We start from the raw sequence: 23164 nt of genomic DNA on the forward strand, positions 1-23164 counted from the left end.
ACACAACAAGTCTATGAAATTGATTTTGGAAGCGACATTCTGGCGAAGCAAGTCAATCTTCGCAGATTGTTACCTAAAAGAAGTACAGACCCAATATGAGGATTGTTGTTCTCTGGGTCCGTACGTTGCCTCCGGCGCCGTTGTTGGTGAAGGTACTACTGCCTGTAACCTATGACCTTGTATATACCGTTGCTTTTTCTTGAACTTGATCTCACAGGTTGTCTGTGAAGGTTGTTGCAACCTTCCACGGTCTGGGGTGCAAGTCTAAGTTAGGTTTTATGGAGTGTATTTTTAGTGTGTTAGTGGGTCTGGTGGTCAGCTCATTGTCCATGGCTATGCCAGGATAGCAAGGGTGGTGGTCTAGTCATGTCAAGGTCGAGGACCGTGTGACAGCCCCACAGAGACTTTCTACAGCCCCCTGGGTGGATCGCTGGGTCTCAAGGAATGCAGGCGAATGAGGCAGGAAAACTATGAAGCCAGCTTCCTTATCAGGTAGGAACCAGATTATTGGTACAGCTAATTTGTAGCGATTAATAATTATGCAAATTCCCAATGGTGTTGCGGTTCTCTAAACCCACCACCAATGGTGTCAGTCAGCTGTATATATGTAACTACCAGGGAAGTTAGATATTTAAAAATGGTATTTTCATTTTAAAATAAGTTTGTTCCAACACGAATACTTACCTCGAACTACTTTCTTAGGAGTTACCTGTAATCTCCTCTCTACCGACCAGAGTTTTGTGTAGTATACCCTATACCCGTTTTCTATGGAGGGCTAACCCGGGAGTGAGAGAACGTGCCCCGAGGGTAGCCTTTGAGCTAGGTCGAGGTCCGCTTGGGTCCCGTGAGTCAGTAAGTTCTCTGGTCGCGACGTGATACCATACCCTCACGTCGCTCTCGTCTCTCTCGACCCTTTGTGTCCGCCTCGTGTGTCCCGCGTGGTTACCGCGTGGTAGCTTTGTGCTTATCCCTTGTGTTCTTGTGTGTTCACTACCCTTCCTTGTGCTTCCCAAGTGTATCCCTTTGATTCCCTTCGTTCCTGTGTCTTGTGGTTGTGTGCTATGGAGCAGATCCGCCGTTGTCCTGGGCCTAGAGCCGGAAAGTCGTGTGGAACGTTCCTCTCCAACCCGAAGTAGACCCTCACTCCCTTTGCTCTTCCTGTAGGGGCAGGATGTGCTCGCCATCGGATACGTGCATTGAGTGTGTTGGTTGGAGTGAGATTCAGTGGGTGCGATACGGCACTAAGAAAAAGAAGTCGTTGAAACGTTCGCCCAGGAAATCTAGCGTCTCTTCGCCGCTACCGTCACCCAGTGGACGGTCCGACGGGGCTTCTGTCTCGCCTTCCCCTACCCAGAGTAGGGGACGAGGTAAGTCCGTTGCGGGGAAAGAGCCGAGGGTTCTTCCCCAGGAGTCTAATGTGTGTGAAGTGGGGGTTGCGGGGACTTCTCAGGCTAGTGGGGAGCCTGGAGACTCTGCCCTTGTGCTTGGGAGGCACGTTTCCTCCGACGACCCCTTATGGTGTAGTAATGTTGTACCTGTTTCTTCGCCCCCTTTGTGGGCCTGTTTTTCAGGTTCTTCGGCAGGTGGCGACGCCCAGGGTAAGTTAGACTCCACGGTAAGTGATTCCTTCGGGTGGAAGCTCCCTAAAACGCCAGGTAGGTCCCCAATGCGGATGGAAGAAGGCCTGGATACCTGGTTCCCTAGTGTAGGGCGTCAACCCTCTTTTCCAGCTCCTCTGACGACGGTCCCAGAAACCTTCCTGCAACCCTCTACCCCTGGTACGCAGCGAGTCGCGAAGCCCTCCGTAGCCCCCGCTTCTGCCCGTCGTGCGGGTGGTACAGTTTCGTCGGGCTCTTCGGATGATGGGGCTTTGTTCTCTTCAGAAGAAGAAACCAGGAGGAGACATTGGCGCCGGAGGGAGCGTTCCCGCTCAAGATCCCGTTCGAGGTTCAGCAGGAGATGTTCCCGCTCTCCACGGAGGAAACACAGGAGGAGTAGGTCCCCCGATGGTGATTGGGTCTTCGTTCCCCGTAAGTCTGAGTTGCAGTGTTCCCCGGACCGGCAATCCAGGGATTTCTCGCCACGAAGGCCATCCTCCAGGCGAAGATATGACCCTCGTAGGGAGAAATGCAAGAAGGCCGCTTCAGGCAGGCGTAAGGCCGCGAAGCTTCCAGTTCACCCCGCCCAGCGGGGGGAACCGTGCTTCCTTACGGGCAGCCTGGCCGAATCAGCCCAGCTGGTTCGGCCCTCGGACTTTAAGGAACGGTTCCCTCCGTCGGGTCAGCCCACGGGATCCGCGTCCTCGTCCCCCAGAGAGAATGCACGAACGGTAGTCCTCGCCGGCACGGCGATGCCAGTTCTGACCCCCGAACCTGGTGCGGAGGTTTCCGCCGGGGAAGACCGGTACCACCGCAGGGGAGTGCCTGTTGTGCCAGAACCAAAGCGCCCGGTGGGAGTGCCCGTTGACCCGGCTCCTCGGGATCAGGCCGAAGGTTCTGCTGACGGTAGGGAAGGTTCCCCGACCGAGGACTCGGCCTATCGGAAAGTTATAGGCCTGATTCGAAGGCATCATAGAATTGAAGAGCCGGTTACAACCGATGAGGACTACTGGAGGTCCAGCCTGACCCGCTTGATGCAGGCACCCGTCCAACAGAAAACCTCCCTGGCCCTACCTGTGGCCCGAGATCTCGTCCTGGGATGGGCTCACGTCGATAGAGTTGTGGCAGGCAATGCCGAAGCTCCCAAAACGCAGAGCTCTTCGAAGTTGCTCCAAGGGCTCAAGACACAGAGCAGGGTTTATGTGCCAGAGGGACAACGACCGGGAGCCTGCAAGGTGGAGCCTGCCCTCGACGTTCTGGGACAGGGTGCCTCGGAGGACAGCCTCTTCAGCCCCGATTTGTTTTTAGCAGTCGGAGGCTGCGATGATGGAGGAGATGTCGAAAGACCTAGTTCATGTCTCCTCTTGGTTGGACTGGTGGGCTTCCACACTGGTAGGTGTGCAAGCCACATATGACTTGACGGACCCGGAACAGCAAAGCCTCCTGAGGGAGCTTATCATCTCCGGGGGCAAGACCCTGAAGTTCCTCACGTATCAGTCCCTTGCCCTGTCAGCGAATTGGGTTCTTCGCAAAAGGGACACCATTCTGGCGAAGCTTTCCTGGAAGGTCCCAGACAGGGAGGCGAGGGCCATGAGGAGCATTCCTGTGTGGGGTGACTCCTTGTTCCCCTTGAAAGAGCTAGAGGAGATCATGGAAAAGGTGGCTAAAAGAAAAGAAGTGAACGCTCCCAGGCCTCAACTGGTAAGGAGGCCCCCCTACAAGAGGTCAGCCTCAGACGGTCCCTCTACTTCTCAGGCCCCGCCTAACCTGACGAGGAGAGAAGCCCCTTCTTCTTCGTGGGCCTCAGCGCCTCATCCCCCCCGTAGAGGAGCTCCAGCAGTGTCGGCCTCGTTTAGAACAGGGTATTCTGCCTCCAGGAGAGGCCATTCAGGCCTCTCCTCCAGGAGGAGTTAGAGTGGGAGGCCCCCTACTCCTGCCCAAGCCTCAGGTTGGGGGATGCCTCAGACTACATTGGCAAGCATGGAAGGCTCACGGAGCAGAGCCCTGGACAGTATCCGTACTGAAGGAGGGGTACAGGTTACCGTTCTTGACAGAACCCCCCCCTTTAATTCTGGCCAGCCTGTCGGAGTGGTTGGCACCCAAGGACCCATTGAAGAGGGCGGCTCTTCAAGAAGAGGTGTCCACGATGTTGGAAAAGGGCACCATGGAGGAGATCCTGCACCCAGGGCCAGGTTTTTACAGCTGCCTGTTCCTGGTAGAAAAGGCGACGGGGGGTGGAGACCAGTGATAGACCTGTCAGCTCTCAACAAGTTTGTGCGAAAGACAGATTTCAAAATGGACACTCCGAAGTCAGTCTTGCTGTCCTTGAGGGAGAAAGACTACATGATGACCATAGACCTCAAGGACGCATACTTCCAAATCCCGGTCCATCCCTCAAGTCGGAAGTTTCTCCGGGTGAAGTGGGGTACCCAGATCCTGCAATTCAAGACCCTCTGCTTCGGGTTGTCGACAGCTCCCCAGGTATTCACGAGAGTCTTCACGACAGTCTCGGTGTGGGCTCACGAGCGGGGCATTCGCCTCATCCGGTACCTGGACGACTGGTTGCTTCTTTCCTCCTCGGAGGACGTTTTGAAGGAGCAGGGTATAAAACTTCTTCAGTTTTGCAAGGGTCTGGGTATCATGATCAACCCAGAAAAATCGAACCTATCTCCCTCCACCAGAATGACCTATTTGGGGATGACACTGGATTCCCTACTAGTGAAAGCTTTCCCGTCGGAGGAGAGGATAAGCAATCTTATGAAGATCCTTCTTCCTTTCCTGTCGGGGCAACCCAGGAGGGCGAAGGACTGGCAAAGGCTAATAGGTCATCTGGTGTCGTTGGAGAAACTGGTTCCCCAGGGGAGACTCAGACTCAGAGCCGTCCAATGGAACCTGAAGAGCTTCTGGAACCAACTGGACTCGCCCCAGAAATTAATCCCAGTCCTACCAAACACAATACCCTCCCTGGAATGGTGGCATTGCCGGTCGAACTCGCTCAAGGGGATGCCCTTCGCGACCGACCCTCCCGAGTTGCTCCTATTCACAGACGCCTCCAACCAGGGATGGGGAGCCAATCTCCTCAACGGGACGGCGAGAGGAACCTGGATGGACGGGGAGAAAGGCCTACACATCAATGTCCGTGAGTTGAAGGCAGTCCAGAAAGCTTGCCTGCACTTCATCGATCTACTTAGGGGAAACACTGTGGCGTTGATGTGCGACAACGCCACAGTGGTAGCGTACATAAAGAAGCAGGGAGGCTTAAAATTAAGGGAGTTGTGCGATCTCGCCCTAGAGATCCTAGATTGGGCGGAAGCGAACCAGATAGTGTTATTGGCAAGGTTCATCCGCGGGAAAAAGAACGTCCTAGCCGACGGTCTCACCAGGATGGGTCAGATAGTAGGAACAGAATGGTCCCTCCTCCCAGAAGTAGGGAGGCTCATCATTCAACGTTGGGGTTCCCCGGTGATGGACCTCTTTGCAACCAAGCTGAACGCGCAACTTCCCGTGTCTTGTTCTCCTGTCCCAGACCCAAAGGCAGCCTTAGAGGATGCCTTTCAGCACAAGTGGGACAACCTAGACGTGTACGCTTTTCCCCCTTTCACGTTGATCAGGCAAGTGCTCAACAGAGTAAGGGCTGCCCGGAACTTAAGGATGACTTTGGTAGCGCCCTGGTGGCCGGAGAGAGAGTGGTTCGCAGACCTAAAAGACCTGACGAGCCATCCTCCGTGGCCACTCCCCGACAGGTCAGATCTTCTACAACAGCCACAATTTCTCATGTTCCGCGACAACCCACAGTCTCTACGCCTTCACGCCTGGAGACTATCGAGCGACTCCTGAAGAAGGAAGGATATTCGTCAGGAACGGCTGAAGAAGGAAGGATATTCGTCAGGAACGGCTAAGAGGATGTCGCGATACCTGAGAAGGTCGTCGGCAGCGGTCTACCAAGCGAAGTGGGCCTCTTTCACGAAGTGGTGCGCTTCGAAGCGCATAAAACCCCTCAAAGCCTCGGTCCCAGATATCGCAGACTTTCTAGTATATCTCAGGGACGAGATAGGGATGTCAATCCCAGCTATAAAAGGAGTACGAGCAGCCTTGGGTCAAGTCTTCCTTCTGAAGGGCATCGACCTGGGTTCCTCTAGACACATCTCTATGCTTGTCAGGAGTTTTGAACAGTCCTGCCCCCCTCAAACTGTTAGGGTGCCTCAGTGGGACTTAGCTAGGGTCCTGAAGATGTTAAGTAGCCCCCCCTTCGAACCAATGAAGGATATTGTAGACAGGGATCTCACTCTCAAGACAGTCTTTTTGTTGGCCTTGGCCTCTGCGAAAAGGGTAGGTGAGATCCATGGGCTGTCTTATGACGTCTCTCATTCGAAGGGGCGGAAAGAGATCTCTTTCAAGTTCGTCCCTTCGTTCGTGGCGAAAACCCAGAACCCAGCAGTCTGGGATCCTAAATTCGAGGGGTTCTCTCTGCCAGCTATTCCTAGGACTGGGAATCCTGAGGATTTGAGGTTATGCCCTGTCCGTGCCATTAGAAAATACCTTGAGAGGACTGCACATCTCCGGCCAGGCATCAAGAGCCTTTTCGTCTCCACAGGTGTTACAAAGAAGCAGGTATCGAAGAATACCATTTCCTTTTGGTTGAGACAAGTTATTGCCAGGGCCTACAAGGAGGAGGGACTGGCCTTGCCAGGCACTCCCAAGCCCCATGACATCAGAGGTCTGAGCACTTCCTTAGCCTTTGAGAAGAACATGGCAGTGGGCCAGATCCTTCGAGCGGGCACCTGGTCGAACCAGTCGACCTTTACTGCCCATTACCTCAAGGTTTACTCAAGAAGGTCCTTAGACGGGTTCTCCTTTGGGACAGTCATCTCCGCGCTCCAAGTGATTTAACGGTGAAGCCCCAGGCACAATCGTGGATAGCAAAACCAGGAGACACAGGTTCGTTCCTTTTCACCCTAATCCCCGTTTCCTATCCCTATCGGAGATAACCACACTTACGTAACCATTGAAGAACACGTCTCTGCAACTGCATTACTGGACTCAGCATCAGAAGAATTTTTCAAAGGGTGAGTACTTAGACACTAACGTGAGCTCTTTGTGTAGTTACCCTACCGTCCGTTTTCCCAGTTTGTTTTTGTTTTAAAACCTAGTTCATATCTAGGCTTCTTGGCGTCCGCTTGCTGGGTCTGAAGGTCAGGAAGTCACTCCCACCCCCTAAAGTGTAAGTCTCCTAAGAAAGTAGTTCGAGGTAAGTATTCGTGTTGGAACAAATAAAAAATTTTAAGTAATTTTTATTTTTCCTAACATACTTACCGAGAACTACTTTCGGGTAATGGCCCTCCCTTCCTTCTCCGAGTGCCTTTCTGCCCTTGCAGGGACTTTTTGCAACATCCGAGGAACTTACTGACTCACGGGACCCAAGCGGACCTCGACCTAGCTCAAAGGCTACCCTCGGGGCACGTTCTCTCACTCCCGGGTTAGCCCTCCATAGAAAACAGGTATAGGGTATACTACACAAAACTCTGGTCGGTAGAGAGGAGATTACAGGTAACTCCTAAAAAAGTAGTTCTCGGTAAGTATGTGAGGAAAAATAAAAATTACTTAAAATTTTTGATTTTTAAATATACTTACCTGGTAGTCACATATACAGTATATAAAAGGTCCCTCCCTCCTCCCCTCTGAGAACAGGGGCATGGAATTTCTGAGGACAAATGGGAATGGTTCCAAGTACCTGGGTAGAGGGTGCACAGGTATGATCACCTGACCATCTATCGGCGATTTCCGCGAATTTTGAATTTCTGCCGTGCGTGCCACGAATCGGCGGGATAAAGCTATATATATGTAACTACTAGGTAAGTATATTCAAAAACTTATTTTAAAATGAAAGTACCATTTTTCCTTAGATATCACCAGTGCTGTGGTCGAGGAAGAGTTCTGTTTCTGCCAAGTGTGAAGAAGGGCATCGCCTCTCCTCTTTACTTCAACAGTGTCTTCCAACCTTGGAAATGTGTTTAAGATGTACAGTATCACTCGGTTGTGCTGTTGTTGTCTCTTTTTCCCTTGAGAACTGTCATAATTATCCTGCTCTACTCTGTAGAAGACAAACTTCAAGTTCTTCCTTCTCTCTGCATTAGCTTTGATAGAGACTTTGCTGTAACTTTGAGGAGGATAATGAATAGAAGACATTATCAAAGAAGTCTAGGAAGATTATTCAATCGAAATCGAGTACGCATGTCTTCTACTGTTTTTCTCCCCATAGGAGAGACAGTACCGTACCAAGGTGTATCCACCCTGGAAATCGATCTTAGTACGTTCTTACATTGTTCGCGAGGATAGTGCATACTGGGAACCATAGATATATTGGTACGTGGTACAGGTACTTATTTTCCTTGATCGTCTTCTGATCTCTCTTTCTATCTCTTTGGAACTTCCTTTGTTAGGAAATAGTATCGGCACACGCTACGACTGCTACCTGTGCATCATCTATTCCAAGACAGGTTTGTGCCAAAAACCATCCCTCTTGGAAGTTGTATCGGCACTTATTGCTCCTTTTGTATGTACTGAGCATGCTTTCATACAGTGGGGATGAAGGACGCCACCAGTTTCCACTGTCCTTCATCTATCACTTCACCCATTACTGCATCGTTTTCCTTGTCTGTTGCCGAGCCTTCCAACGTAACGCCTGCTGCTCTGAAGGCAAGGAAGTAGTAGTCGCTGGAGCACAGAGTGACTGATCAGGCTGGGTCTCATGAGATATTGACTTGATTTTTTGCTCCAAGACCTGAGCCTCACAGGAAGGTGTTTCAGTACCAGGTACAGAAGCTCATGCTTTTCAGGATGTTGGCCGCCCCCTTCTTCCCCCAGGATGCTTTTGGGACACCAATAGCAAGAACTGTTCTTGTACGATACTGTTGAAGAAAAATCTATGATTGATCTCATCGCATGTATGGGTTAAGAAATCTTCCCTTCACAAGAACTGATGTTTCCTCATAGGTTTTTCCTTTGAGTTTCATCTTTATGAAAATGTTCCATTTGTGTTTTCTCCCCACAAGACACGGCTCATCACACTTGTTCTCCATGATTGTTGTTTCTCACGGAATTGCCTGTGCACTGTGATCTTGAATCACACTATCAAGAACTATACAATCGGCAACGATGGGATCGTGAACCATACGATCGGCAATCTATGGATATGCCTTTCTCATGCCTCGCTGAAGTCATACTTCTATTGAAGGACTCAGGTTTTTATAGTTACAATAACAAAAATTCAAATTACTTTTAAAAGTTCTGATTATATGCTTTAAGTTAAAGTGGTTTTGTTAACATGTTAATTTGTTCATGCTACAGTGGATATGTCCCTATACAAACTCATTAAGTGTGCTGTTGTTTTATCATCATTATTATTATTATTCTCTTTGTCTACATGTTTTCCCACTTCTATGTGGGGTCAATGTTTCTTGTCAGCTTTCTCCATCTACCTCTGTCCCACACCTCATCACCGGTTAATCCCTTTGATCGAAGGTCATCCTTGATACAGTCCACTCGCCTTCGCTTTGGTCTCCCTCTCTTTCTCGTTCCCTGTACCTCCATTTCCATTACTCTCCTCCCAATATACTGTTCATCTCTTCTCATGACATGACCGTACCACCTCAGTCTACTCTCTTGGATCTGATCTGATAGTTTTCCAACTCCTGTGGTACCCCTAATTACCTCATTCCGTAACTTATCTCTCCTTGTCACCCCACACATCTTTGCCGATTTTTTGGAGGGATCAGGCGAGGTCTCAACGCGTCGCTTAAGGGGAACGCCCTAGCATTAATTTCATTCTTATACTCACTGACCATAGTTGTTTTGGCTAATTTTTAATGGCCGGATGCCTTTCCTGCCGCCAACCCTCCCCATTTACCCGGGCTTGGGACCGGCACCTAGTTGAGGCTGGCTTGCCCCCCTCAGTGGCTGGGTTATTATTATTATTATTATTATTATTCTATGGATTCATTTTACTTTAAAGATAAATGAAGCAAGTTAAAGTTCAAGAGATTATACGTTGGTTATTAAGATCATTGATCCACTTCTAAGGTTTATTTCTTAATTGAAAAGTGGAAATGGAGGCAAAGTTAAGTTCAAGTAGTTGGACAGCTAAGTAGGAAGCAAATAAAGTGAATAGCTGTGAAATGAAGTGCAGAAATTGGTCCATTTAGAGCCAAAGAGGTGTTGCAAAAGACCTGTATAGTAGTACCATGTGCATTGTGTCATCCAAGACACCCTGGAGGGGTTTGTTCAGACATCTTAGATAATCTTTACTTTGGAAATGTCATTTGGATTAACGATGCTTTATTAATGTATTACCATTTGGTGCTATATTTCTAACTTGATTATTACTGGCTTTGTTACAGATATGCAGTCCATGAAACTTATCCTGTGGACAGATTTAGAAAAGCTAAAGAAGTTCCTTCCATCCAAAATTTAAAAGAAGTGTTATCTGCTTCCAAAGAAAATACACCTTTAAAGAAAATTCTGAATCCTCTTCTTGGTAAGCAAATTTGTTAGTTTTATTGATATTTTACTAGAAAAGTGTTATGTGTATGATGTCTTGATGATTAAGGATGCGGAGGGAAGTTGTCTTTACAGAATCATCAGCTTTCATCTTATGCCATAGTCTCTGTATAGGCCTTCGACTGTATTAGATTAGAGTTCTCTTGCTTGAGGGTACACTATGGCACACTTTTATCATTTCTTTTCCTCTTTTTTTTAAGTTTTTATAGATTATATATGAATTTATTTTTATTATTGTTTTATTTAATTGTTAATTACTTCTCTTGTAGCTTATTTATTTCCTTTCCTCACTGGGCTATTTTCCTTGTTGGAGCCTTTGGGCTTATAGCATCCTGCTTTTCCAACCAGGGTTGTAGCTTAGCAAGTAATAACAATAACAATAATCTTGTCATTGTTACAATGGCCACATTCTGGTAAATTATCTATGCTGATAGGGAATATTAAGTTGAGGTTAATGTTCAGAAATTCATTTCTCTTCTATGATGAGTGACTCCCCCCCTTTCATTGATGTACATTGTCAGGAAGGTAGTTGCATAAGGCCAACAGTGTGTCCAACTAAGTACTGTATAGCCCTCAATTGTATATGATTGGATTGTCATAAAGGGTGTCAGTCATTTTGAAGATAATTATTTCTGTAGCATACCCAGAGGGAAAGCTTGTTGACCTCTGGGAATTCTTGGTAAGCATGGTTTGCTATGTGCGTGATAATTGAATCAAGAATGGTAGAAATTGTAAAATGAAAGAAATTTTATAGTAAAATGTCATCCCTGCTTTGGGTGGAAGATTAATAATATCATAAAGGCCTTTGGTTACTAAAAACAGATAAAGTAGTTTGATGCAGGTTGAATAGCAATGATGTAGCGGGATGACAACAAAAACAACCCCCACACCCTTAATCACTCTACTTCCAAAATATCCCACAATACAAACTTTCCCCTTACTTTACTTCAAACTGGACTGTTGCTCGAAGGGAAAAACAAACAAAACATAACCTTAAAACTATATTTACTGCAACAAAAAAAAACAAAAATCACACATCATTAAACAAACTTAACACAAAAACAGACAGAAATAGCACTTTTATATTTATATATTATAGCTGTGTGTGTGGGTACACAGAACTCACCAATAATCGAAAAAAAATAGTATCCTTTACATAAACCCAACACCGTCAGTCCACATACAGTACCGAAAAAACACTTACCCACACACAGTACCGAAAAACACTTACCCACACACAGTACCGAAAAACACTTACCCACACACAGTACCGAAAAACACTTACCCACACACAGTACCGAAAAACACTTACCCACACACTAAAATAAATAACTTAATATTAAACCCAATCGTATACCACAACCCAGAAATAAATCACATCTAACACCAACATAAGCGAGAACGCCAAAATATTAAATATATAAGTTGTGTGGTAACCGTAGTCCACAGACTCCACACACTGGCAACAATCCTTGTAGCCAATTGCCACAACTTCCAGGCAAACAATAACTAGAGTCAATTCGACTGTCCATTCACATTATCGGTGTTCATCATCATTATGTCATCATCATCATCATCATCATCATCATAAGGAATAAATCTATTTTCCAGCCGGGTCGTCAACGCTCAAATTCTCTATTTATATAAATATCCGTAGTCTAACTATGTTCATTGTACGGTCCAGGTCGTCATCATCAAGCTATTCATACAAAGCACACGGCTGGCAAACACCACCTTCCAGGCCAAACTAAACCTCCAAGGAGTCTAAAGGAGCCTAAAGGAGGAATTACGGCCTGCAATAAAAAAGAAAAAAACGCTTACGAAAACTCCTAACTAACTAAACTATCGTACTATAATCAAAGATAAATAATAAACTTTCTATCACTCATGAACGCGCCTAACAAAAATAAATAAAAACAGTACTTACTCAGAATATAAAAAAACACTAAACAGCCGGCTTTCGAAGAACAAAAAAAATAACAACTGACTCCTTCCACAGTCCGAGATCCAATGCTTTCGCCCAAGACATTCATCACCACCCTATCCTAGCTGAAAAAATGTAAACAAACAACCTCAAATATACCAACAATCTTTCCAACTTCAAACAATCATTCGCTAATTACCCTTTTTCTTCGGCGCGCACCACGGACACACAAAACACGCACACACATACGCACATACACACATTCTCTCGCGCACGCGCGATCTAACAAAACTAAAGCACATGAAATTCTCTCTCTCTCTCTCTCTCTGACAAAACTAAAGCAAATGAACACTTTCTTTCTTTCTCTCTCTCTCTCTCTCTCTCTCTCTCTCTCTCTCTCTCTCTCTCTCTCTCTCTCTCTCTCTCTCTCACAAAACTAAGCAAATAAACACTTTCTCTCTCTTGCGGTTTGACAAAACTTAAGTAAATAAACACTCACTCACTCACTCTCTCTCTCTCTCTCTCTCTCTCTCTATCTCTCTCTCTCTCTCTCTCTAATGACAAAGCTAAAGCAAAACTGTAAACACTTTCTCTCTCTCTCTCTCTCTCTCTCTCTCTCTCTCTCTCTCTCTCTCTCTCTCTCTCTCTCTCTCTCTCTCTCTCTCTCTAATGACAAAGCTAAAGCAAAACTGTAAACACTTTCTCTCTCTCTCTCTCTCTCTCTCTCTCTCTCTCTCTCTCTCTCTCTCTCTCTCTCTCTCTCTCTCTCTCTCTCTGACAAAACTAAAATAAACACACTCACACACACTCTCTCTCTCTCTCTCTCTCTCTCTCTCTCTCTCTCTCTCTCTCTCTCTCTCTCTCTCTCTCTCTCTCTCTCTCTCTCTCTCTCTCTCTCACTCTTGATTTGGCAAACAAAAAAATAAATTAAAATAAAATTAATCCTCCACATTCCTCCCCCCTTACTTTGCCAAATCCTCACACAACACTTACCTATTTTCTCATCACCCAGTCGCAATCAGGAACAGGGCCTCTGCTTCGGGTAACTGGGCCTTCATATACCTGCACTCTCTCATTCACTACTTCCATGTCGTTTTCATTCAACGTACTATTACTATTTCCGTCTATGTTCTGCTCGTCTAAGATATCATTCACTATTTCATCTACCTCAGTTTCATCTGGCCCGAAAATCCCACTAATTTCTGTCAACAATTCATCCATTACATCTAAACCATTTTCTACTTTAACAAAAGAATCATTCATACTGCTTATCATTCTCCTATCTTTCATTCTCGTGTCCGTCATACGTTCTCTTGCCTCATCTAACGAAAAACCACACACACTATAAGTATCATTCATACTCATCCAAGTTTCATCTGTATTAATACATTTATCTTCCATACTCACCTGTACATTTACACCCTTGTCCTGCTTATTCTGATTCCCGCCTACAACTACAAAATTTTCCCGCCTTTTATCCCCAGTAAAATTCTCAGACTTCTTTTTCCTTCCATACTCTACTAACACCAATTGCTTATCTTCTAAACCTAATGCCTCACACATACTCGGTTCATACTTGTTCATTTTCAGCCATTTATTCATACCATTCTCCTGAATATATCTTGGTACCTCCTTCCATTTTCGCAACTGATTGTGGTGTGCCCTAACCTTTTCCACACTACCATCCACACTTACTTTACCTAAAACATAACTCAACCCACTAGAACCAACATCTAACACCTCATATGGACCTTCAAACTTATCACGTACCTTATTGACATTCATTCTTCCCTTTTCAATTACTTCTTTTAACACTTTCTCTCCCACTTTGTAGCTTTCAAATCTCTCATTTGCTTTCTTCCAAACATCTCTATCATTCTCGGACACACTCAATCTCGGTCTTACTATCTTTTCAAAATTCAACACAAACTTACACGGAGACATACCAGTACTCTTGTGCACCGTCGCATTATACGCCCACAACGCACGCCCAACATATAAATCCCAATCATTATCACATGTACTCATCATCCGCAAAATTTCTGTTAAGGTTCTTACAGTCCTTTCAGCCAAACCATTCGCACTTGGCATATACGGAGTCGAATACACATGTTCAATGCCCCATTCTCTCAACATCTGCTCAAACTCCCATCCAACAAACTCCGGACCATTGTCACTTAACATTTTCGCAGGCTTACACACACTCATCGGCAACATCACTTGACTTACCATTCTCGCTACAGTCTCACTTCTTTTATTCTTGATGGGTACTGCATATGCAAACTTGCTCATATGATCGACCATGACAATCATTCCCACATGTCTTCTCGCAGTCACAGGCAACGAAACACAATCAATCACAAACATCTCAAATGGCTCTTTCATACGTAACCTCAGAACAGGCGGACTTGCATGCATGCTCTGATATTTTCCCTTCTGACAATCCTCACAAGTAGTCGCTACATCCCTACAAATATTACCTTTAACCTTTATTTCAATCATATTCACACTTGGATGTACAATCATACCACATTTTTTCAAAAATTTATACCCAAGCAGTACGTCATATTTCTCATTCGCTCCCTCAACCACGTAAAAATCATTATCCTCCATCATCAGCCCCCCAATCATAACATTTTCCCGCAACTTCCCTTGCACAGGCATACGCAAATTACCAATACCTTTTACTTCACCCTTACATCCCTTAAATTCACAAACCTCTTTTACCTTATCATATGCATTCCTAAACATTAAATTGACACCACAACCAGTATCAATCAAACCAACCAACTCTACACCATTAAAAATCATTTTCACACTCATGCAATCATGTGCTCTTTCTCCCATCACATCTTCATGCAATAAACCCTCACGAACATGCATCACATTCACTCCCCACACACACGAGGACTCACCCAGCTGAACCCTCTGATTAATTAGTTTCCCGAACATCCTGGCTGACTTGATCCCTTCTTTCTACAAACCCTAGCTACATGCCCATCTGCACCACATTCAGTACACTTACCCCGCGGCTCCTTGCACATTCTAGCATAATGACCATCCTTACCACAATTACCACAAATTACATTCATACGATTATTACGGCATCCACTCGCTATGTGTCCAGTCATACCACACCGATAACACTTAACCACTTTCTCTTTCTTACAGTCGCTAATACGATGCCCTGTCTCTCCACACCCGAAACATGCTCCTAATGACCATCTACACTCGTTCTTTTTATGTCCTACCTTCCCACACCTATAACACCTCTCTTCACGGATACCACTACCTAACCTAACTTGCTGCGTACTAGCACTTCTATCTCTCCAAACTTGATTTCCCTGTCTAAACCTGTCATTTCTGGGCATGGGTATTCCTACATTACTCACCCTAACACTTCTATCTATTACACTATCAGCTGCCCTCATTGGCCCTCTCATAACAGCATCTCTAAAACTACCAAATTCTGGCACACATTCCTCCATTCCAGTTCTTACACTCACAGATTTACTTTCTTTCATACACCTATCCAACTCGTAATCCTCAACTATCTCTAAAATATCATCCCAAGTCAATCTCTCTCTAGTCCATCTCATTTTCTCCTTCCGTTTCAAATTAATAAACTCACACACACTCTCTGGTACTGTACCCAAAAACTTCTTCATTAGTTCCTTATTTTCATTTATTCCTTCGTCCCCATACTTCTTTCTAGCCAATGTTTCTAACCGACATACATACATCGAGATTGCTTCACCCACCTTCATTCGTGCTTCATCAAAATCATTTTTTCGCTTATACCTAACACTACCTTTCATACGTTTTACCTGTTCAATTATCCTCTTCTTTACACTTTCATACTCAACCTCTCCTACACTCATTATCACCCCATACATCGTCAACAAATATCCTGACAAAAATTCTCCCAACTCCCTAGCCCAAACTCTCTTACTATCCCCATACTTAGCCTGACAAAACTTTTCATATTCCCTAAAGAAGTCATATACATCCCTACTGCTATGTTCATTAAACCTTTCACACCTAGGTACCTCTCTCATAAACACTGTCTTACAAACTTCCTCTACTTCATTCTCACTACTATCTTCACTGTCTACTCCCTTCTTGTTGCCTTCTTCTTCATTTGAATACAATGAATCTAGTTCTACACTCAAAGTCCTATCTTTAACTATCCCCTTCTTACCCTTTTTCTTACTTACCACCTTCACCCAATCATGATCATCCTCACTCACACCCTGACCTTTCTTCTTTTCTTTCTTCACATTATCTTTACCTTTCTTCTCCTTCTTCCTATCACCCTTCGTTCCAGTCTTACTATGTCTAGGCCCTTTACTTTCAATATCACTATCACTACCGTCCCCATTATCACTTAACCTATCCTCTTCCACAATCAACCCGTTACCAGAAGCAGAAGCCACTCCTCCGACTGCACCTTCACCTATAACAGTTTTCATCATCCCCATTACTTGCCCTATCATAGCTTCCATTCGTTTCTCATTTTCTCGCATCCTCATCTCAACACCCTCTTCCACTCTCTCTACAGTTCCCTGAAGTTCCCTAAGTTTCCTTTGCATCTCCTCATTCTCACTACTTAACCTCGCATTCTCCAACAACAACCTCTCCTCTCGCTCATTAGACAACCGCAATTCCTCCTTTAAAATATGCAACTGTTCTTCCATTAACTCCATTTCAATACCTTTAATATTTTAAGTATTTTTCAAACCTATTTACCCTTGTCCAAAAGTCCAGTTTCAATCCCAATTATCCCACCTTCAACAGTCGTCCCTGTTCGGGCGCCAAATTTATGTAGTGGGATGACAACAAAAACAACCCCCACACCCTTAATCACTCTACTTCCAAAATATCCCACAATACAAACTTTCCCCTTACTTTACTTCAAACTGGACTGTTGCTCAAAGGGAAAAACAAACAAAACATAACCTTAAAACTATATTTACTGCAACAAAAAAAAACAAAAATCACACATCATTAAACAAACTTAACACAAAAACAGACAGAAATAGCACTTTTATATTTATATATTATAGCTGTGTGTGTGGGTACACAGAACTCACCAATAATCGAAAAAAAATAGTATCCTTTACATAAACCCAACACCGTCAGTCCACATACAGTACCGAAAAACACTTACCCACACACAGTACCGAAAAACACTTACCCACACACAGTACCGAAAAACACTTACCCACACACAGTACCGAAAAACACTTACCCACACACTAAAATAAATAACTTAATATTAAACCCAATCGTATACCACAACCCAGAAATAAATCACATCTAACACCAACATAAGCGAGAACGCCAAAATATTAAATATATAAGTTGTGTGGTAACCGTAGTCCACAGACTCCACACACTGGCAACAATCCTTGTAGCCAATTGCCACAACTTCCAGGCAAACAATAACTAGAGTCAATTCGACTGTCCATTCACATTATCGGTGTTCATCATCATTATGTCATCATCATCATCATCATCATCATCATCATAAGGAATAAATCTATTTTCCAGCCGGGTCGTCAACGCTCAAATTCTCTATTTATATAAATATCCGTAGTCTAACTATGTTCATTGTACGGTCCAGGTCGTCATCATCAAGCTATTCATACAAAGCACACGGCTGGCAAACACCACCTTCCAGGCCAAACTAAACCTCCAAGGAGTCTAAAGGAGCCTAAAGGAGGAATTACGGCCTGCAATAAAAAAGAAAAAAAACGCTTACGAAAACTCCTAACTAACTAAACTATCGTACTATAATCAAAGATAAATAATAAACTTTCTATCACTCATGAACGCGCCTAACAAAAATAAATAAAAACAGTACTTACTCAGAATATAAAAAAACACTAAACAGCCGGCTTTCGAAGAACAAAAAAAATAACAACCGACTCCTTCCACAGTCCGAGATCCAATGCTTTCGCCCAAGACATTCATCACCACCCTATCCTAGCTAAAAAAATGTAAACAAACAACCTCAAATATACCAACAATCTTTCCAACTTCAAACAATCATTCGCTAATTACCCTTTTTCTTCGGCGCGCACCGCGGACACACAAAACACGCACACACATACGCACATACACACATTCTCTCGCGCACGCGCGATCTAACAAAACTAAAGCACATGAAATTCTCTCTCTCTCTCTCTCTCTCTGACAAAACTAAAGCAAATGAACACTTTCTTTCTTTCTCTCTCTCTCTCTCTCTCTCTCTCTCTCCTCTCTCTCTCTCTCTCTCTCTCTCTCTCTCTCTCTCTCTCACAAAACTAAGCAAATAAACACTTTCTCTCTCTTGCGGTTTGACAAAACTTAAGTAAATAAACACTCACTCACTCACTCACTCTCTCTCTCTCTCTCTCTCTCTCTCTCTCTCTCTCTCTCTCTCTCTCTCTCCCTCTCTCTCTCTCTCTCTCTCTCTAATGACAAAGCTAAAGCAAAACTGTAAACACTTTCTCTCTCTCTCTCTCTCTCTCTCTCTCTCTCTCTCTCTCCTCTCTCTCTCTCTCTCTCTCTCTCTCTCTCTCTCTCTCTCTCTCTCTCTCTCTGACAAAACTAAAATAAACACACTCACACACACACTCTCTCTCTCTCTCTCTCTCTCTCTCACTCTTGATTTGGCAAACAAAAAAATAAATTAAAATAAAATTAATCCTCCACAATGATTAGTTGAAGGACTTGAATGCCAGTCTATAATCTCATGTACAATATAATTGTCTGATATTCTCTAAGTGATGAGGCCTACTATATTTGAAAAGATACCTAGTACAACTCTTGGAATGGTGATTAAATTTGATCAAGATAGAAAATTCTAATTTGCACAAGAAATTTTAATGGTGACCTTAAAAATCATTGAATAAAGTTTTGGGAATGTTTTCTTTATACAACCCATCAGTTTAATATACCTAAACCAGCAATCAGCTGCTTCTTGGACACACCAGAAGAAGAAACACAACCCTCACTTGATGAGGTAATCTTGGAAGTTCCCGTGCTGGTAATAGGAGTATTTAAGTCCTTCCCTGTCTGGTCTAGACCTACTAATGGAAGTGCAATCCTTGGAGACTTGCACTTTTTATTATATAAGCTAATAGATTTGTATTTGTATTAATTAAAATAAAACTCAATTTATATGCCTGTGTAGATGAAAAGGCCTTCCTATTGCGATAAAGAAAATCTAAGCCAGAGCACTGAGGTAGGCTACCTACTTAATCAATAAGATTGGGAAATCTTAAGATAGGAGTTTAGAGTCAAACCAGAGCCTTGTTGTAGGACCTTCAATATTGTGGTGAAAATTTCACGAGAGTACTCAGCAGATAGTGTTTTAGAGGGTGTATTTCTCTGTATGGAGCATCTCTAGTGCAGAGTTCCTTGTCCTTCTTAGGCTACCTTTCAGCCTTGAGCACAGTCTTCCGACTAAAGAATATAGACCTCTGCTCTATGTGTCAAGTAGCCTTGCCCTACCGGGGACCTTATGTTCCAAATTGGCATGTTGTCCCATACAAGCCTTTGAGAAGAGCATCAAATATAGATATGACTTCATAGACTATCTGCCGGCTAGTCTTAGCTTCAGTGAAGCGAGTTACTGAGTTTGTGGAATCCTGTAGGTCACTAGTCATTCTAAAGGATAGAAGGAGATCTCCTTTAGTTTGAATCTGAGTTCATGGCCAAGACTCAAAACCCAGTACCCATGATACCATGTTTAAGTCCATTTCTTATCAGATGTCCAGAGGGAATTGGAATGACTGGCTTCTCTGTCCTACAAAGGCTCTAGATTGCTATCTTAAGAGTGATTTCAGAGCTTCAAATCTGAGCTCCAAAGACTTTTCATAACACCGGCAGACTGAAGAGAAAGATATTCATTTCGTAAGACCATAAGTTGTGTCCATCCCTCAACCAGCAACAAGGTTGGAGGACCAAAGGCCCTTGAAGTTAGGGATATTGGGTCCTCCTTAGCACTCTGTAAGAACCGGTTCATGGCTCAGGTGTTGAAATAGGAGTTTGCTAATTCCAGACGATCTCTACCTCCTACTACCAGCGTGAATATACCCATAAGTCCTTTGGTACCTTTTATTATTATTATTATTATTACCTACCCTTATTTCTTTTTTTGGCTGCTCAAGAGATTATGCAGCCATCTAATAAAACACGGGGCAATCTTTACAGAAGCGTTCCAGTAGAAGATGTGCAGTGTTCCCTAACTAAGTCAGAATCGCACTTTGGACACTAACCTTTAAGGGATAACACAATGAGCCTTTAAAAAATTATTCACTGCACCAGGAGTACTGTGAAACTTGGCTATAGCATCGAAATAGCCAAAGGAGCAGGTATTACCCTAAATTCTGGGAAATTATCCTAAATTCGTCTAATCCCGGGGTAGAATGGGTGATTTCTCGAGTCTCTGTAGTATCATGTGACCTCCACTCGACTTGGGAAAATTGGTTGTATTATAGTTAAAGACGGAAAAAGCTACTAAAAAGCTGGTGTTTACTAAAGAAAAACATCCGTTTTCTTTGAAAATGACACTTATTTTCACTGCAAATAAAAACTTGATTATCTAAGAAATAATAATCAATGGGGTTAGCGTGCGTAGCTCAGCATGTACCGCTTGCCAGTACAAAGGAGCTTGATCTTTTTCTTTTTCCGCGAGCAAAGCAAGGTCAGGGAGGAGCAAAAACATTGGATTTCTAAAAAGTATCCCCCATTCTTAGACAAGCTAAAGGGATTTTGGTTTATTTGTATTTTATATGAAGGTAAAATTCAGTGAAAGCACATTATTTACTACAGGAAAAACTATTTTTTCTGCTCAAAATGTTGTTCTGCCCATAACTATAATTTTACTGGAAAATCATACGGTATAAATGAAGGGGTCTGTGCCATTTTGAAAGATTTATATGAATCAGTGGCCATTTAAACTGATATGATAATGCCTTCATTGGCAGTAAAAGTTTTGTAATTAATCCCTCGCTATATCCGTACATCACAGATCTATGAATATATGCAGCTTATATCGTGGGATTTTGAAAGCAGATATGTTTTATAGTTTTCATACTTGGTTTTTTGCTAAGAATTATAATTTTTTGGCTTGTGAAGGTTTAGATTTATAAAGGTAATAAAAATATGAAAAGTTATATAAAATATACAGTAGATTTCTATTTCTACTTCATGGTTTTTCTGCTATCTCCATGGATCTTGGAACGTAACACCCATGATAGCCAAGGGATTACTATAGTTTGTTATTGAACTTTTTTTCTAAAGCATGGATTTAGTGTTTCACAATGAAAAGTACTTTTAGAAAAATATTAATGTGTATACAATAGTTATCCAAAATAGCAGATTTTCTTATGATTTATTTTTATCTTGGTATAAGCTGTTATAAGTTATATTTCTTTCAGATTGCGGAGGCGGTGTACTAGATCACCATTTGCTCGAAGCTGGTTTCCCAATAGGTGCTAAATTTGGAAAGCACCTTAAGGCAGAGGATGATCTAAGCCAGTTACATCTTGCAGTATCAAAAGCACAAAGTACGGTTACTCAGTGGGATGCTAATGCCGAGTCTCAGGTACGAATAAACCGTTTTGAAGACATCTTTTTATTAAAGACTATTTCTTAACATTCTTAATTGATGACTGCATAATAACCTTTTTTCTTCCTACTTTTTCCTTATACAGTAGTTAGGGAAAAAGTCAGGTTTTTAAGCATCTAATATTTATTGTATGTGTAGCTACATTCAAAGCAAAACATAGCAATAAAACACTCAACTGTGATATAGAAAACAACACTTTTAATACTATAGACGTATTTCTGCAGCAAAATAATTTCCTATACAGGTTTTATTTGTATGCTTATTAACCCATAATTACAGATAGATGATACCAACTTCTATAATATAAATTTTTCAATATTAAACTTAGCCGGTGATCATATAAGCTGCAACTCTGTTGCTCAACAGAAAAACCTACGGTCAAAATACGCCAGCGATCGCTATGCAGGTGGGGGTGTACATCAACAGCGCCATCTGTCGAGCAGGTACTTAGTACTCCAAGTAAACAAAGAACCAATTTTCTCTCTGTCAGGCTACCGGCAAGACCTACTAATACGCTGTTACTAACTGGATTTGTTTTCACAACTATTTGGTGAAGTACACTATTCTAGTTTTGAGCTTTCGCTATGCAGGTGTTTTATCTTCATCTCAAAACTTGAACTCGTTTTGGATAGATTTAATTATGGTGACAAAGAGAGTATGGACTCTCTTTCACTTTTAAATGGCCGACCCTTCCCTTAGACGGAAGTGTGTTTAGGTTTTTAGTAATTTTGCTAAACACGTTATAGATCTATATATTTTATATCTCTCCGCCTTTATTAGGCCTCTTCGATTAACTTTCCTTTTATTATAAACATATAAAAATAAATTTTTATGTTTTGTTTATATGCGACCTTTCCTGATAGAGGCGGTCCTAACTTGGAACCGAAGTTAATCAACGTTGAGCCCGTTATATCGTATTTAGCCTTTAAAGAATTTAAAACTTTTTAAATTTAATGTTTTATGAAAGAATTTCTTTGATAGTCTTCGTACTGTTTTCAAAGATGAACTAACGTTTAGTTTTTTAGACTACGCAGTTGTTGACGTTCAGGACGTTCAACATGCGCTCTATCGTTACGATAGAGAGAAAGTGTATCACGGTTTCACTTTGCAGTAAGAGTAAATCGATTCTGACGTTTCGTTCATTCTTTCTTAGCTTAAATGTTTTAAATTCTAAATTAAAGGAACTTTTTATTTGGAAAACCTTTCAGTTTTTTCCTTTAGTCAAATAACATGTTTTTTTGACGATATATAATTGGGCTCTTCTCTTAGGTGCGAAATCAAGAGAGAAAGAGAGAGAGAGATAGAGACGGAGGGAGAGAGAGGAGAGAAAACGTTCCGTTCAAGCGGGTAACGTTGTTCTCGCGTTACTCTCCTCCCTAGTCGCTGTACGGGGAAGGTAAAACGTTTCTAGGGTTTTATTCTTGTCCCCAGGCTATGTGCGGTGAGAGATTGTAAACGTAGTTT

General features: G+C 43.2%; 1 protein-coding gene across 2 annotated transcripts in view; it reads left to right on the forward strand.

Moving 5' to 3' along the window:
• LOC137625826 (ribosome quality control complex subunit NEMF-like) overlaps positions 1-23164 on the forward strand; it is a 143917-nt gene that overhangs the window by 33858 nt on the left and 86895 nt on the right. For both annotated transcript variants that reach the window (XM_068356712.1, XM_068356713.1), the window contains exons 5-6: positions 9995-10131; positions 21510-21676. In XM_068356712.1, coding sequence (XP_068212813.1) covers positions 9995-10131; positions 21510-21676 — 304 coding nt within the window. The remainder of the gene's footprint in view (positions 1-9994; positions 10132-21509; positions 21677-23164) is intronic.

Source organism: Palaemon carinicauda, chromosome 33 (genome assembly GCF_036898095.1).
Source record: "Palaemon carinicauda isolate YSFRI2023 chromosome 33, ASM3689809v2, whole genome shotgun sequence".
Lineage (NCBI taxonomy): Eukaryota > Metazoa > Arthropoda > Malacostraca > Decapoda > Palaemonidae > Palaemon > Palaemon carinicauda.